Here is a 16,394-nt window from a genome sequence, read left to right as displayed (position 1 = left end):
AATATGACATTTATCAATAAAATTTATGGGGCAAGTATTTTATGTTGAATGGACTCCTTTCCCACGATGTTTTCCCTTTGTCTGCATTGCAACAGTACATTTTTGTACACATCCCACACGAACTATCTTTGTGATGTTTCTAAGTAAGATTGTCCATTTACTATCAAACTTGTGCTGATTTCAGTTCACTAAAGTAGTTTGAGAGAAACTCATTAATTTTCAACAGGAATATTATAGTTGATATAGAGAGGAGATTTGAATGTATCCATACTCGGGTCCTAGAGCTGAAAAGGTAGGCTAACCCACTGGGTTGCTGAGAACCGTGTATATTTTGTAAGCTTGATATAGAGCATTAACTGTTTGAGGTAAAACAAAAACAAGAAATGCTGGAATCACTCCTCTTTCCACAGATGCTGCCAGACCTGCTGAGTGATTCCAGCATTTCTTGTTTTTGTTTCAGATTTCCAGCATCCACAGTATTTTGCTTTTATTATATAACTGTTTGAGGTAGTTGTGTTAAGGACAGTTTGCGTTTTTTTCACAAAAGTTAACTTGATTAAACTTGCTATACTATTAAAGGAGAGAATTGTTTGTTTATTCTTTGTTCGTGCTAGAAGTTCGGTATTGATGCAGAGTAGATTTGGTTTCACATTGACACAAAACTCTATCCCTAGGATTACTGTCTGCACTGATCCATGACTAGAAAAGTTCTCCTGAAGGGCAGAACCTGAACCCATAGCATTACTGTTTGCAATGATACCTGACCACAGAAGTTTTCTTGGAAGGCAGAACCTCTACTTGTCTCAGAGTTGCCTGCCTGATTCCAGCTCACTTTTGGCCTCGAGGTTATTATCAAATTCGAGGAGGCTTCCTCACCATCATGGCAGAGTTCCACCAAAAACAGTCTGGAGTTTGATATAATAAACTTTGGGGACTGCCACAACTTTGGGGTATTTGTAAAGGTCCTGGCTGCATAGTTTTTTGTGACCCTGAAACCCATTAACCATCGGGTGCTGGATGCTTAAGTCAAAGTGTCAGCCCCTGTGACCATCATTTGAATAGTGTAAGTGGTGTGAAACATGATGGAATACTACTTGTATTTTTGATAATTATGAAAATTGGAGGAATGTGAAGGAGCCCAGCAATATTCCTCTATGAAGAGGGGAAGAGCCACTTGAACAATCCTCATGGGCTATTTCAAAATGACATGGTGGTGTATTCCAAGCTCGCCACAAGTTAGACTTGAACTAAAGTGTGTTCACAATGCAAGCAATTCCATTGTCCCTTTCAATGCTGATCATCTCAACATCCAATTAAAATTGCAAGACCTTTCTGATGTACACAGTTAAAGGCATAATTAATCTTCAAATTGTGTTGGAATTCTTGGTACACTGTTTACCATACACTTGTAACATTTGCCATTTGTCCCCAAGGTCCTGCTCAATGATAGAACCAGACAGTAAGAACAGAGGTTAGCACTATGAGTGCATAAATTTTGTGTTTTAGTAATAATACTAAACTTCCCAGCAATGCCCACTGTGAATATCTAACAGAGTGGAGTCTTTATTCTGATTTTTGGGAGAGGCTAAAATGAGCAAGAAAATAATTCTGGTAAGTCCATTAGACACCTTCTGTGTTTGAGAAGCAATGTATTCTTTTAAAGGCAATTTTTCCTCCTCCTTATTTTTCATGTTCTCCCTCTTTCTCCTTTCTGCCTAATGGGCAGGCCTATTTGATTACAGGTGCCTCAATATCGATTCTTTGCAAACAGTTACAGCAATTTGGCAGGAACAATTCTCTCATGACTCTGCCTCCCTATTTCTATTTCGAATGCAATTCCTATTTCTGTTTCTAATTTACCTACCCTAAAGGGAACACATTTGGCATCTTCTGGGTCTATTAACTATAGTAGTTCAGCTGAGCTTGGTAACTTAGCCTGTGTGTGTATTATGGATTAAGCCTATTTCTTCCTCTATGGCACAGCATATTGGGACTACACCCAACTGCACCACCAGGATCTGAAAACTTTAAACCTCATGAAACACTTTTGTCATGTCCAAAAGGAACCGTGATGAAATAAACAATGAACTAGAGGAATTATGACAAAAAAGCCAACTGTTAAACTGAGCCACAAGAACATGGACACTTATACCACAGCCAAAATGGAGTAGCGGGCAGGTTACCCTCCTGTACTAGAAATATACACCTCTGTCTTTTGAGGCTGAAACTCATTAATTTTGTCTGAAATAGCTCTGGGGAGAATCCATTGAAACTGAAAAAGCACGATTGCATATTGATAACTCATATCTACATGAATGAACTAATAAAGGGTTCTGAAGACAGACTGACTCAGAGCCCAAACCAAAATGAATAGGCGTGAAGTAGCACCATTATAACAAAATGGCCCCCATTCCGACATCAATAGACAGCAAATGTTTCCATATCCTGGGGTCCATTGTGTGGACACACCAGGGGAGAGGACCATGTGTCACCTGACAGAAACTCACATGTGATGGATTTTTAATTTAAAAGTTAACCCTCTGGAGAGAGAGAGAGAGAAAGATCAAGCCAACATGACAGGAAGCCTGTTTTCCAGCCAAAAGGTGAGAGAGTGATCCAGCTAAGCAAGAAGAGTCCTGCTGAACAACCCCTTGAACAGCCACTACAGCAGAGACATTACAAAGTTACTTTGAGACACTCTATCTGTGAAGGTAACCAAATTCACACCACCAGCTTTGTGCTGAGTTGTAACCACTAGAACTCTACAACACTTCCACAAGTTCAAGACTGAAAACATCCAAGCCTGCACCTTAAAAAAGACTTTCCTCCTGAGAAGGTTCAACAGGTTTTCTGTAAATCATGAACACTTGCCTCACTTTGGACTTTAATTGCATCCTACCCTTTTCTCTCTATCTATCCGTGTGTGTGTGTGTGTGTGTGTGTGTGTGTGTGTGTGTATATGTGGGTGAGGTTGCGCCCATTTCGGGAATTTTTATAAATAAATAGTTATCTTTTAATCTATGAGAAAACCTGTCATTTGCCTGTTTATTTTACTCTAAAACACTCAGGAACTAACGTACGTGTGAACAAAACAGTGAGCTGAATTTTATGCTGCTGCCACTGGTAAAAGAAAATGGCAGTCTGCATGCACGGACTTTACTCTGGAGAGCTGCCGCGATATGAAATGTGGCGACTCATTTACATGGCTGGGGCGGACGCCCCCCCACCGATGATTGGCGGGGAGGGGGGGGGTGGTTGTGGGTGTGGGTGGTCTGTCCCCAGCAATTGCATCTGGCACCATTGCACAAGCGCAAACCCCATTTTTAAAGAGCTTCAAGCCCTTGTGTTTAATTTGAATTTTTAAAGAAATAGTCACTTAGAATTTATGCAAACAAATTAAATAAATGTTTCAAACCCCTCTCCCACGCCCACAATGACCAAACGATTCATTCCTTGCCCTATCCCCCCCAGAAATACTTACCTTGTACACCTGACCTTCCCCCCACCAAAGTTCACAAACTTGAATCTTTAACCCTTCCCATAACCCCCTTGACCAATGAAATTAGTTTTAAGCTGCTTCCCCCCCCCCCCCCCCCGCCCCCACACTGAAATATTTCCCTGCTCCCCCCTCCCTACCAGTGTTCCGCCTTACATCAACAAACGGAGATTCGACGGTGTGGGAGTGCCAGCCACCGGCTCCAGTATGGCACTGGAATGGATGGTGGGAGTGGGTATGTATTTAATTTATTAATTTGCATTTTTTTAAATATGTAAAGTTGGCTCCCGTTGCCAAGTGGCAGGGGAGCTGCCTTGAGGCCTCACTGCAGTCGGCAATATGGGGCCGGGCTTTTCTGGCATCGAGGCCCATGGCGGAATCTCCCAGAGATATTTTCTGGACCCCCCACCATGATGTCTGACTTTGGGGGCCTATAAAATCCAGCCCAGTATTATGGTCAGTTGGGAGGTGAAAAGTGGAAGCCACCGAGACCACTTACCTTCTATCCATAATACCTTCAATATCAAATCTGTAGCAAACAGACAAAATCAGTGCAAATTATATTCACGTGAAACTTCCTTAAATTAACCAACTAATTTTTGTAAACTGAACAATCTTTCCCAGTAATCAGTATTTGAATCCCTCCTATTGGGTTTCTGACCCTGCCTCAGTACCGAACGGCTCTTATCAAAGTCATAAATGACATCCCTTATGACCGTGACAAAGGTAAACTTTCCCTCCTCATCCTTCTCAGCCTGTCTGTAGCCTTTATCACGGTTGCCCATGCCATCCTCCTCCAAAGTCTCTCCACTGTCGTCCAGCAGGGAGGGACTGCTCTCATATAGTCCTATTCTTATCTATCTAATCATAGCCAGAATAACACTTGCAATGGCTTCGTTTCCTGTTCCTGCACAGTTATCTCTGGTGTCCCCCAAGGATCTATCTTTGGCCCCTATTTCTCATCTACATGCTGCTCCTCAGCGACAACATCCAAAAGCGCAGCGTAAGTTTTCACATGTATGCTGACGACACCCAGCTCTACCTCACCACCATCTCTCTCTTGACCCCTCCACTGTTGCTGAATTATTGGACTGATTAGTACTGGATGAGTAGAAATTTTCTCCAATTAAATGTTGGGAAGACTAAAGTCACTGTTTTCAGTCCCCACTCCAAACTCTGTTCCCTAGCTACCAACTGCATCCCTCTCCCTGGCAACTGTCTGAGACTAAAGCAGACTGTTCACAACCTTGGTGTCATATTTGACTCCGAGATGAGCTTTCGACCACTTATTTGTGCTATCACTAAGACCATCTATTTGCACTTCCATAGCATTGCCTGACTTTGTCCCTGCCTCAGCTCATCTGCTAGTGAAACCCTCATTTCATGCCTTTGTTACTTCTAGACTTGATTATTCCAACACATTCCTGGCTGGTCTCTGACATTCGACCCTCTATAAACTTGAGGTTATCCAAAATTCTGCTGCCTGTGTCATATCTCGCACCAAGTCCTGTTCACCTATCACTCCTGTGCTCACTGACATTGGTTCCTGGTAAAGCAACATCTTGATTTTAACATTCTCACCCTTGTTTTTTTAAATCTCTGTACAGCCTAGCCCTCTCTATCTACATAAACTCCGCTAGCCCCACAACCCTCCAAGATATTTGCACTTATCTAATTCCAGTCTCTTGTGCATCCCCGATCACTCCACCATTGGTGGTTGTGCCTGAAGTTGCCTAGGCTCTAAGCTCTAGAATTTCCTCCCTACACTTCTCCATCTTGCTGTCCTCCTTTCAGACACTCTTCAATACCTACCTCTTTGACCAAGCTTTTGGTCATCAGCTAATATCTCCTTATGTGGCACACTGTAATTTTTCTTTGATTCATTCATGGAATGTGGGAATCACTGGCTAGGCCAGCATTTGTTGCCCATCTCTAGTTGCCCTTGAGAAGGTGGTGGTGAAGGAAGACCTCCTTTAACCGCTGCAGTCTTTGAGGTCCAGGTACGCCCACAGTGCTATTCAGAAGGGAGTTCCAGGATTTTGACCCAGCGACAGTGAAGGTGTTCCCATGCATCTGCTGCCTTTGTCCTTCTAGGTGGTCGAGGTCGTGGGGAGTTTGGAAGGTGCTGTTGAAGGAGCCTTGGCGAGTTGCTGTAATGCATCTTGTAGATGGTACACACTGCTGCCACTGGGTATCGGTGCCATTTCCTTTAAGACCCTAGGATGTAGGCCATCAGGCCCTGGGGACTTGTCTGCCTTCAACCCCAATAGTTTGCTCAGTACTTTTTTCCTAGTGATGATGATTGTTCTAAGTTCCTTCCTTTCTATAACCTCTGCATTACCTGGTACTATTGGGGTGGTACTAGTGTCCTCCACTGTGAAAACTGAAGCAAAATACTGATTTAGTGTCTCTGCCATTTCTGTGTTCCCTTCTATTAACTCCCCAGTCTCATCCTCCAAAGGACCAACATTCACTTTAGCTAATCTCTTTGCTTTTATATACTTATAGAAGCTTTTGCTATCAGTTTTTATATTTTGCGCGAGTTTTCTTTCATAATTTACCTTTGCTCTTTTTATTACTTTTTTAGTAACCCTTTGTTGATCTTTAAAAGTTTCCCAATCTTCCAGCCTGCCACTGGCCTTTGCAATATGGTATGCCTTAGTTTTTGTCTTTGTTATCCTTAACTTCCTTGCTTAGCCATGGATGTTTTTCCCCCTCTTGGAATCTTTCTTCCTCTCTGGAATATATTATAGTTGGGATAAACTGAATATCTGCCACTGCTCATCAACTGTCCTACCTCGTAGTCTTCCTGCCCAGTCCACTAGGGCCAAATCTGTCCTCATGCCTATATAATTACCTTTGTTTAACTCCAGAACGCTCGTGTGGGACTCCAGTTTCTCGCCCTCAAACAGAATTTGAAATTCTAGCATGCTATGATCACTTTTCCCTAGAGGATCCTTAACAATTAGATCATTTATTAATCCCACCTCATTACGCAACACCAATGCCTGCTCCCTGGTTGGTTCCCCAACATATTGCTCCAAAAAACAATCTCTAATACATTCACTGAACTCTCCCTTGAGGCTGCCCTTGCCAATTTGACTAATCCATTCTATATGCATATTAAAATCACCCATGATTATTGCCGTACCTTTCTTACAAGCCCCCAGTATTTCCTGGTTTATACTGTGCCCCACTGTGGAACAACTGTTTGGGGCCTATAGATTACTCCCTTGCAATTTCTTATTTCTACCCAGACTGATTCTACGCCTTGATCTCCTGTGCCTATATCGTTTCTCACTACAGCACTGATCTCTTTCTTCACTAACAAAGCTACACCACCTCCTTTTCCTTCCTGTCTATCCTTCTGAAATATTGAGTACCCTTGGATATTCAATTCCCAAATCTGGTTTCCCTGCAACCATGTCTCAGTAATTGCCACTAAATCATACCCATTTGTCTCTATTTGCACTGTTAACTCATTTATTTTATTCCAAATGCTTCGTGCATTCAGATACAAAGCCTTTAAGTTTGTTCTCTTGTTAAATTTCCCTGCTCTTGTATAATTCCTTGGTGCAATATGATGTTCACACATTCTGTCCCTTCCTTTTATTTTCTGGTGACAATCAGCCTCACTTCTAACCTGCACTCCTATCTTCTCCTTTAACTTCCTATTTTTCCATGCAACTGAACCCTCCCCGCACCCCGCCCCCCCCCCACTATTTAGTTTAAAGCCCTATCTACAGCCCTAGTTATGCGATTCGCCAGGACTTTGCTCCCAGCATGATTCAGGTGGAGCCCGTCCCATCAGAACAGCTCCCTCCTTCCCCAGTACTGGTGCCAATGTCCCACGAATTCGAATCCATTTCTCCCACACCAATCTTTGAGCCACGCATTTACCTCTTTAATCTTATTGACCCTTTGCAAATTTGCTCGTGGCTCAGGTAGTAATCTGGAGATTATTACCTTTTTGGTTCTGCTTTTTAATTTAGCTCCTGGCTGCTCATATTCCCTCAGCAGAACCTCTATTATTGTTCTACCTATATAGTTGGTACCTACGTGGACCACGACAACTGGATCTTTCCCCTTTCACTCCAAGTTCCTCTGCAGCCCAGATGAGATATCCCAAACCCTGGCACCAGGTAGGCAACAGAGCCTTCGGGACTCTCGATCCTGGCCACAGTGAACAATGTCTATGCCCCTAACTATACTATCCCCAATTACAACTACATTTCTCTTTTCTCCCCCCACTTGAATGGCTCCCTGTACCACGGTGCTGTGGTCAGTTTGCTCATCCTCCCTACAGTCCCTGCTCTCGTCCACGCAGGGAGCAAGAATCTCGAACCTGTTGGACAAGGACAATGGCTGACGTTCCTGCGGCACTACCTCCTGGAACCCTCTACTTGCCTCATGCATAGTCACACCCTCCTGTCCCTGACCACTGGCCAAATTCAAGGTAGTTAATCTAAGGGGTGTGACTGTCTCCTGAAACACAACATCCAGGTAACTCTCCCCCTCCTTAATGTGTCGCAGTGTCCGAAGCTCAGACTCCAGCTCATCAACTCTGAGCTGGAGTTCCTCAAGCGGCCAGCACTTGCTATAGATATGTTCACCAGGAACCATAATGGGATCCACCAGCTCCCACATCATGCAGGTACAACGCATCACCTGGTCCTGCATCTCTATTTTATATAATTAGATTTTAATTTGTTATTTAAATTTCCGACTGGTCTTTAGTTTTTTTTACTCCACTTTAGTCTTTAGTTTATATACTTAGAAATCAATCAAGTCTTACTGTATGTTGGTTCAATTAAATTAAATTAAAAACTTACCTGAATACTGACCCCAGCTGCTTTCCGTTTCCCTGATCTCACTGTTCAATGTGACGTCACTCTGATGTCACTTTTCGATTTTTCCCCGGCTCCTCGGGCTCCGCTCCTCTCTGTCTCTCTCCCACACAGGTTTTGGCGCACTTTTTTAAATCTCCGGTCCTGCTGCTCCTCTTATGGCCAGTTAAAAGGCTGCCTCTGCGTTCACTGTGCAATTAAGGACAGTGGGTGGGTTCCTGAAGTAGGAGCACAGAACATCTCAATGGCCACTCAATGAAGGCAAGAAGCCCCCAGTGTATGGCTAGTGGAAGTGCTACAGAGGGCCACACTGATGGATGGGCAGGGAGGCACTGCAGCCACAATTTGCTGCTGTGGAGCTTCTCCACAACAGAACATTAACTATGCTCCAACCTCTCACTGTTAGATCACCTCTTCTCACCTGCCAGGACGCTAACAGAGTGGTGGGGATGATTGTGTGCTATTCATAAGATCACCTGGCACTCTGTTCAACTGTTCCATATTGCATGTAAATTAGTCTAATTCTCTGTCCACTGCTGCTGGGCGGGCAGCCGCTTTTATCCCACCTCTGACAAATGCGCATGGAGGTGGAAATGTGTAGGGAGACAACCCGACGCGCAACTTCACAATTTACTTTCGCCACTGCCTCCAAGTCCACCTCCTCGGGGCTGGTAAGATTCCACCCATGCAGGGCAGAACAGATATGATTACAGGATTAATATACCAGCAGCGGTGGGAGGAGGCCTTTAAGTGACAATTAATTGGCCACTAAGGGCCTCAATTGGCCTATGGCGGGCTGACCATTTGTCACCTCCCCCACTGCTTATAAAATTGGAGCCTAGGTGGGAAGGTGATGGGAACAGCATCCCCTGTCTCCAACAGAATTTAATGTCCCCCCCCACCACCTACAACCTGCTCCCACGGGGGGCGTAAAATTCCAGCCTTTATATCTCAGAATTCAGATAATGATGAACTCAAAAAGCCATCTCATTAAATACATTTAAATCTTCCTAAAGTTTATTGCTCAAAATATATCTGATTCTTTGTTTTCAGAGCTCTGGACAAAAACAATTCTATTTATATACAGATCATATTAAACATTGGCTACTGGCTCATGGATGGGGATTGGATTCAATTCCTCCCTGTATCTGTCTGAACTTGCTTTCTTTTTCTCATGTTAAAAATGCCACAAAAAATATTACTCGGGTGATTGGGAAAAGTAAAAGGCCAGGATTTTGCAGTCAGCGGTAAAATGGCAGCACTCGCTGCTGACCTCAAATAAAGCTGCCCATTAAGATCTAGCTCTGTGCCATGGATGTCACCTTTCACCATGTTAATTTCCTTCCAACATCAGCTATAGGAGACCTCCAGCATCCATTAACAGTGATGTAGTCAAGCAGGCTAAGCAGCCAATTACATTGACAAATTCTCACAGACATCAAAAGAAGTAAAAGGCACTGATTATCCTTCACTTAATTATTTTACAGGTATCAAAATAAAGATTGAACATGCACATGGGATTGAGGTAGAAGCTGAAATATCATAAACTTAAATTATTTTAAAGATTTATGGGATTTTTGCCATAATAGAAAAAAATGGTATTGCATTAATATAAAATTGGTTTTCAGGGCCAGAGAGGCTGTTCAACTGTAATTAGCACTTAGTATGCTGTTAAAAACCATGTTGCACCTTATTCAAGAAGGCATAACTTTTCCTCGGGTTTTTCATGTGAGACTAGAAGTGTAAAAAGTGAGAGTTTACGTCTAGCCAAGTGATTTCTAAGATTTCTATTGGTGAGGCCTTCAGCAGCGTACCCTGTTGAAGAGCAAGGAATTACTGACAGCAACTTCTGATTTCCACATTTAACTGCGAATGTGTGAACACCAAAATTTGCTGCCAGTTTTGGAGAATACTGCTGGCAAGCAGTAACAGTTTCACCATCATTACAACCACAAAATCTGGGCCACTATGTTCACTGAGCATTTTCCCAATTTTCCCTTCAAATTCAAGTGTATTTTGTTTTTCCCCATTTCCTGTATATAGATGCCATCTACTTAAAGGTGTGGGAAGCCAAAGTGCTCACTGCCCTGAAAACCTCTGTCTTTTGTGTTAGGACATCTTCAAGCCCATTCCCTCCTGGGGAGATGCATGCCTCTTTCTCTCCCTCATTTTCAATCCCCAAAACAGCAATATTAAGATCAGGGGCTTGCATATGTGAGCTGCTGTCCTATTAGCTCTTGATATGGGGTGATTCTGGTGTACTTGCTTTGTGTGTCATCTTTCTTTTCTATTCTGTTTCTAAGGAACAAAAGCAATTCATGACTCAGTGACATTGTTGTATTATGATGCTCTCTTTTATTTACCAAAGTAACAAATTGAATTTTCAGAGCAGCAAATGTGCCTTCAAATAATATAACTGGTTATAAAACCCTGAGCTCTAGCATCTGCCAAATACATCAGGCAAGGAAATGAGACTGTATAACAAAGGGGTATCGGCTGGCAGACAGAGCTATATTAGCAACCTAATGCTATTCCGATTTATGCATTTGAGCAACAAGAGCAGCCTAACTCAATACTAATCCATTTCTTTCTGTGGCAGTTGAATTTGTCTTTTTGCAATTAGTGCAACTGTTAAATAAAGAAATGTTATATCGGTAAAAGATCCAACTTCCGTCAAAACATTTTCTTGAGGCTGTATGCTGACAACTTGTTTAGAGACTCTGATAGCAACGTCTTGTCAATGAAAAGTAATTTTGTTATGTTACTACCTTGCTTTCTGTTTCTAAGGTGACCTGTAATCAAGCTTGAGGCCTCTGTGAAATTAATTCAATTACATGCCATTAAACCATGAAATGCTGTAGGTAAATGAATGATTTAAGAAATATAAGCCCACATTTAAGTTTCCAATAAAGGAGACTAATCATTAAAAGGAAAGAGAATTTGCATTTATATAGTATCTGTTTCATGACTTCAGGCATCTCAAAGTACTTCATAGCCAATGAAGTACTTTTGAAGTGCGGTCACTGTGTAATGTAGGTAATGTGGCAGCCAATTCTCACACAGCAAGGTCCCACAAATAGCAATGAAATAAATGACCATGTAGTCTCTTTTAGTGACTTGGTGGAGGGATAAATCCTGGAGAACTCCTCTGCTGTTCTTTAAATAGTTCCATAAGATTTTTTTTTACATCCGCCTGAGAGGCAGACTGCTTCGGTTTAACAGTTTATCCAAAGGCTGGCACCTCTGGCACTGTAGCAGTTTTGTAAATCAAAGGAAAAAGAGACTCTGCCACTATGTAAAACAAACTGCTGCTTCACTATGAGCCTGCTGCCATTGGCCAAAGTCTCGCTGAATGACTTTAACATAAGAATTGCATAACTTTTTAGTTAAGAGCAAGATTAAAGCTTATAAGGATGAAAACTATGATCATATTCTCTGCACGAATGTAGTGGCTCTTGTGCTGCAAGGACTATGTGGGTTTGTGGCTTGCAGCTTGTTAGGGTTGAAAAGTGTATAACTGTGGAATTCATATTGGAGAGGTTTTCTTGATTACCTTCAGCACTTGGAGAAGAGGCCTATTGTTACAACCAGGTGAGAAGGGGTCTAGGGGTTCCCACTCGGCCTTTGCGTGGTCTAACCGTAACACGGTAAATTTTAAAAACACCATGTTTTAGCTCCCCGCACCCCCCCCCCCCCACACCACCCCAGTGAATCCTTGTTTACCGCTTTCCAATTGTAAGGCAAATAAATCAATTCAGACAGTTTTTCTAAGATTTAAACAAGAAAGGTGGATGTTTATTAATCTTAAACTCTAATTTGGTTGATGACTACGAATATGTAACGCAACCACGCAAGCATGCATATGTGATAAACACACATGCAGATAGAGACAGAAAAAGTAGAAGGAATAAAGGGGAAAAGTTTGAGGCAATATCTGGTAGTAGTTACAGTCCTTTGAGTTTGATGTTGAGTCTTTGACTGCCAGTAAGTCTTGCTGTTCATTGGGGTCCAGTGCACGCTTTAACTTGTTTCGATGTAGGAGTCTTTTCTCTCTTGAGGTTTACGTGTTTTCAGTTGGTCCAGAGGCTTGTGAGAAAGCGAGAGAGAGCCAGCCAGAAGAGAGGCTGTCTTGATCCAGGTTCAGTTACACTCTGCAGTCTGTCTTCAAACTGTCCTGTGTCTAATTCAAAAAGCCTGAACCAGCCAGTTAGTCATGTGACCAGCTGGTTTAACCACTTCTGCATTTGTGGCTTCTATCATCTCAGCAGACCCTGGAATGTGAGCTTCCTTGCACCTTTAATGTCTGGTGATCAAAATCCATTTGGGTTAATTGGACAAGGGAGTAGTTCTTTATCTCTCCAAGCACTGTTTCTTAGTATGCAAATGTCCTTCCAGCCAAGTGTCTGGTGCTTGCTTGTAAAACAAGTCATTCTTCACTCCAGCAACATATGATGAAATTAATGTACCTCATTCTTGGCAGGTGGGGGGTCTTCATGACACTTAGAGCTCAATCTTGGAGATTTGCCTGTAGTTAGCTCGTTCCTCCCTCAGGAATGTAGTGGATTGGGCTTGGTGATAGAAAGATTTTATACACTGAATAGGTCAAATGTCTTATTCTCAGTTTATACTTTCTAAAGTTCTGAGGACTTTCTCTAACAATTTTACTTCCACTGGCATTTTTATATAATGCTGTATCAGTCAATGCATTATTTTTATTTGAAGAACAGCAGCTGTTAGGTCAGGAAATGCACGAACAATTTTCTGACAGCAGGATCCCACAAATAATTGGATGAATGATGAGTTGATCTGTTTTTTTATTTGGAATTGTTTGAGGGAAGATTATTGACCAGAATATCAGTAAAACTCCCTGGTTTCCTTTGAATAGTGCCATGGAAGCTTTTACAGCTTCACAAACAATGTAAACAAACAATGGGGATCACCATTGACCAGAAACCTAACTGTGGCAGCCATATAGATATTGTGGCTGCAAAAGCAGCTCTGAGGCTGGGAATTCTGTGGCGTGTAACTCACCTTCTGACTCCCCAAAGCCTGTCCACCATCTACAAGGCACAAGTCAGGTGTGTGATGGAATACTCGCCATTTGCCTGGATGAGCTTAGCTCCAACAACACTCAAGAAGTTCAAAACCATCCAGGACAAAAGCAACCCACTTGATCGGCACCCCATCCACTATCTTGAACATTCACTCCCTCCATCACTGGCACACAGCGGAGCAGTGTGTTACACATACAAGATGCACTGCAGCAACTCACCAAGCCTCTTGCGATAGCGGCCTTACCACCTAGAAGGAAAAGGCAGCAGATGCTTGGAAACACCACCACCTGCAGGTTCCCCTCCAAGCCGCACACCATCCTGACTTGGAACTAAATTGCCATTCCTTCACTGTCGCTGGGTCAAAAATCTGAAACTCCCTTCCTAACAACTCTGTCAGTTCAAGAAGGCATCTCACCACCACTTTCTCAAGGGCAATTAAGGATGCGAATTAAATGCTGGCTTTGCCAGCGACATTCACATCCCATGAAAGAATAAAATCAAATGCTAAATTCCTCCAGTACTACATTGAAATGTTCGTCTAGTCTACCTGCTCAAATTAGTAGTAGGGGTTGAATCCACAACCTATTGATTCCAAGGCGTGACTGCAACGAGCTGAGCTAATCTGACACTTAAAACTCATTGTTTGTTTGCTTTCTTTCCTAATAAGATCATTTTCTGACTCTTATACAAGATCACAGTAATTATTATTAGTCTAGATCATTGTGTTTCACTCCAAAATGTATAGCTTCTTAGAGTAATATGGTGATGTAATGACAGAAGGGGTCATTTTAACCTAACCTGTCTGGCAGGGAACTGATTGGATTGGATTGATCAGAACCTAAATTTGAGCAGTGTATAAAGCAGTCAGCTCATTTGATCCGATGAATATCCTGCCAAGTGGGTCAAGTTAAGAGCAGCCCCCTAGGATATCTGTACTCTGTTGTTCCCAGTTTCCCTTTGCACCCACTCCACTGGCAAGAAGGAATCGAATCTAGTTCATGATTTTACCTTTATGCATCAGCCTGACAGTAGTTTGCAGACCCAGGTAAATGTGGATTTTTAATGCACTTGGTTCCAGAGTTGACCTCCTTTGTATTCGAGCATTGAATGCGGGAACAATGTGCATTTGTAGTCAACAGACTATCTAATGTACACATATCTCCCTCAGGTTGTGATGCACTATGCAAAGTCTGAGTCTGTACAGGGAAAAAAAACAGTAACTGGGTGCGGGGGACAAATTCTTTTTTGTTAAAGCTTTTGATAAGACTATCTAAACATTTTGTTTTCTCCAGGAAACAGAAACAGTATGTTGAGAAATGCTGGAAAGATGTTCGAGTAGGTGACTTTGTACAGTTATCGTGCAATGAAATTATTCCAGCTGATATGCTCCTATTGCACTCATCAGAACAAAATGGAATCTGCCACATTGAGACTTTTAACCTTGATGGAGAAACCAACCTCAAGCAAAGATTGGCAGTGAAAGAGTTTACAAAGCCTGTAAGATGCTGCCTTCCTTCGTTTCTTTGATTTGTTGCTTAAAGGCAACATCAGTCGAAAGATTTTGTGTTGCTAGGGAAGTTTTTCTCCCCCAAAAAATATACTTTATTCATAAAAATCTGTCTGAAAAAAAAATGCATTAAAAAACAGTTCAAAACAGCACCAAGTTGGCATTCCAAAGAGTGCAACAGGAATCCGTTTTCTTCAATACAGGAGTGAGTTGCCTCACAAACCTTCCATTCCATTTTACATGCCATGTATATTTTACAGCAAACCCATATTTGGTGTCTACAGCCCAAGGGATTTCCCATGGGTCCAGCCCCTCAGTTCACTTTGGTGGGAGGACCTTACACAGTGGTCTTTCCCCATTGAGCCTTTGCAGCGCCTGTCCCAAGCTTTAGTGCGTCCCTCAGCGCGTAGTCCTGGACCTCGGAATGTGCCAGTCTGCAACACTCGGTCATGAACAATTCTTTGCGCTGGAAGACCAGCAAGTTTCGGGCAGACCAAAGAGTGTCTTTCACCGAATTGATGGTCCTCCAGCAGCAGTTGATGTTTGTCTCAGTGTGCGTCCCTGGTAACAGCCCTCAGAGCACAGACTCCTGTGTTACAGAGCTGCTTGGGATGAATCTTGACAAAAACCACTGCATCTCTTTCCACCCTGCTTTGCAAAGACACATTCCAGAAGGAGGTTGGCAACTGTCTTTTCCCCACTGCAGCCACCTCGAGGGCAGCATGTGGAGGGGTGAGACTCTGGGCGTGCAAGAAGGATCTGATGGGGAGGGCCCTTCTCCCCACCAGCCAAGCTACGTCTTGGTGCTTGTTTGAAAGTTCCGGTGATGAGACATTCTGTCAAATGATTTTGGCAGTCTGCTCAGGTAACCATCCAACAGGATCCACCATCTCCTTTTCCCGTAGGGCCTTAAGGACATTCCATGCAGACCACTGTCTGATGGATTGGTGGTCAAAGGTGTTTTCCCGCAGAAACTTTCCCACGAAGGATAGGTGGTACGGCACGGTCCAACTGTTTGGAGCATTCCGCGGCAATATGACCAGGCCCATCCTTCACAACACCAGGGACAGATAGAACCTCAGCACGTAGTGACACTTGGTGTTTGCGTACTGGTGCTCTATGCACAGCTTGATGCAGCCGCACACGAAGGTGGTCATCAGGATGAGGGTGACGTTGGGTACATTTTTCCCACCCTTATCCAGAGATTTGAACATTGTATCCCTCCAGACCCAGTCCATTTTGGATCCCCAGATGAAGCGGAAAATGGCTCGGGTGACCACCACAGCGCGGGAGTGGGCTATGGGCTAGACCTGCGCCACGTACAACAACAACGTGAGCGCCTCGCACCTGATTACCAGGTTCGTACTCACAATGGAGAGAGATCGCTGCTCCCACATGCTCAGCTTATGGTGTACTCTGGCTACTTGCTTCCTCCAGGTTTTGTTGCGCGCCCCGGCCCTTCTGAACCATAAGCCCAGCACCTTCAGGTA

General features: G+C 43.1%; 1 protein-coding gene across 1 annotated transcript in view; it reads left to right on the top strand.

The window, feature by feature from the left end:
* The window catches only part of atp10b (ATPase phospholipid transporting 10B), a 443,112-nt gene that overhangs the window by 319,089 nt on the left and 107,629 nt on the right, over positions 1-16,394 (top strand). Inside the window, 1 exon segment of the mRNA XM_068043811.1 lies at positions 14,690-14,894. Coding sequence (XP_067899912.1) covers positions 14,690-14,894 — 205 coding nt within the window.

This window comes from Heterodontus francisci, chromosome 12, assembly GCF_036365525.1.
Source record: "Heterodontus francisci isolate sHetFra1 chromosome 12, sHetFra1.hap1, whole genome shotgun sequence".
Classification (NCBI taxonomy): domain Eukaryota; kingdom Metazoa; phylum Chordata; class Chondrichthyes; order Heterodontiformes; family Heterodontidae; genus Heterodontus; species Heterodontus francisci.
Note: the sequence above shows the minus strand (reverse complement) of the source record. Positions and strands in the feature narration are given on the sequence as shown.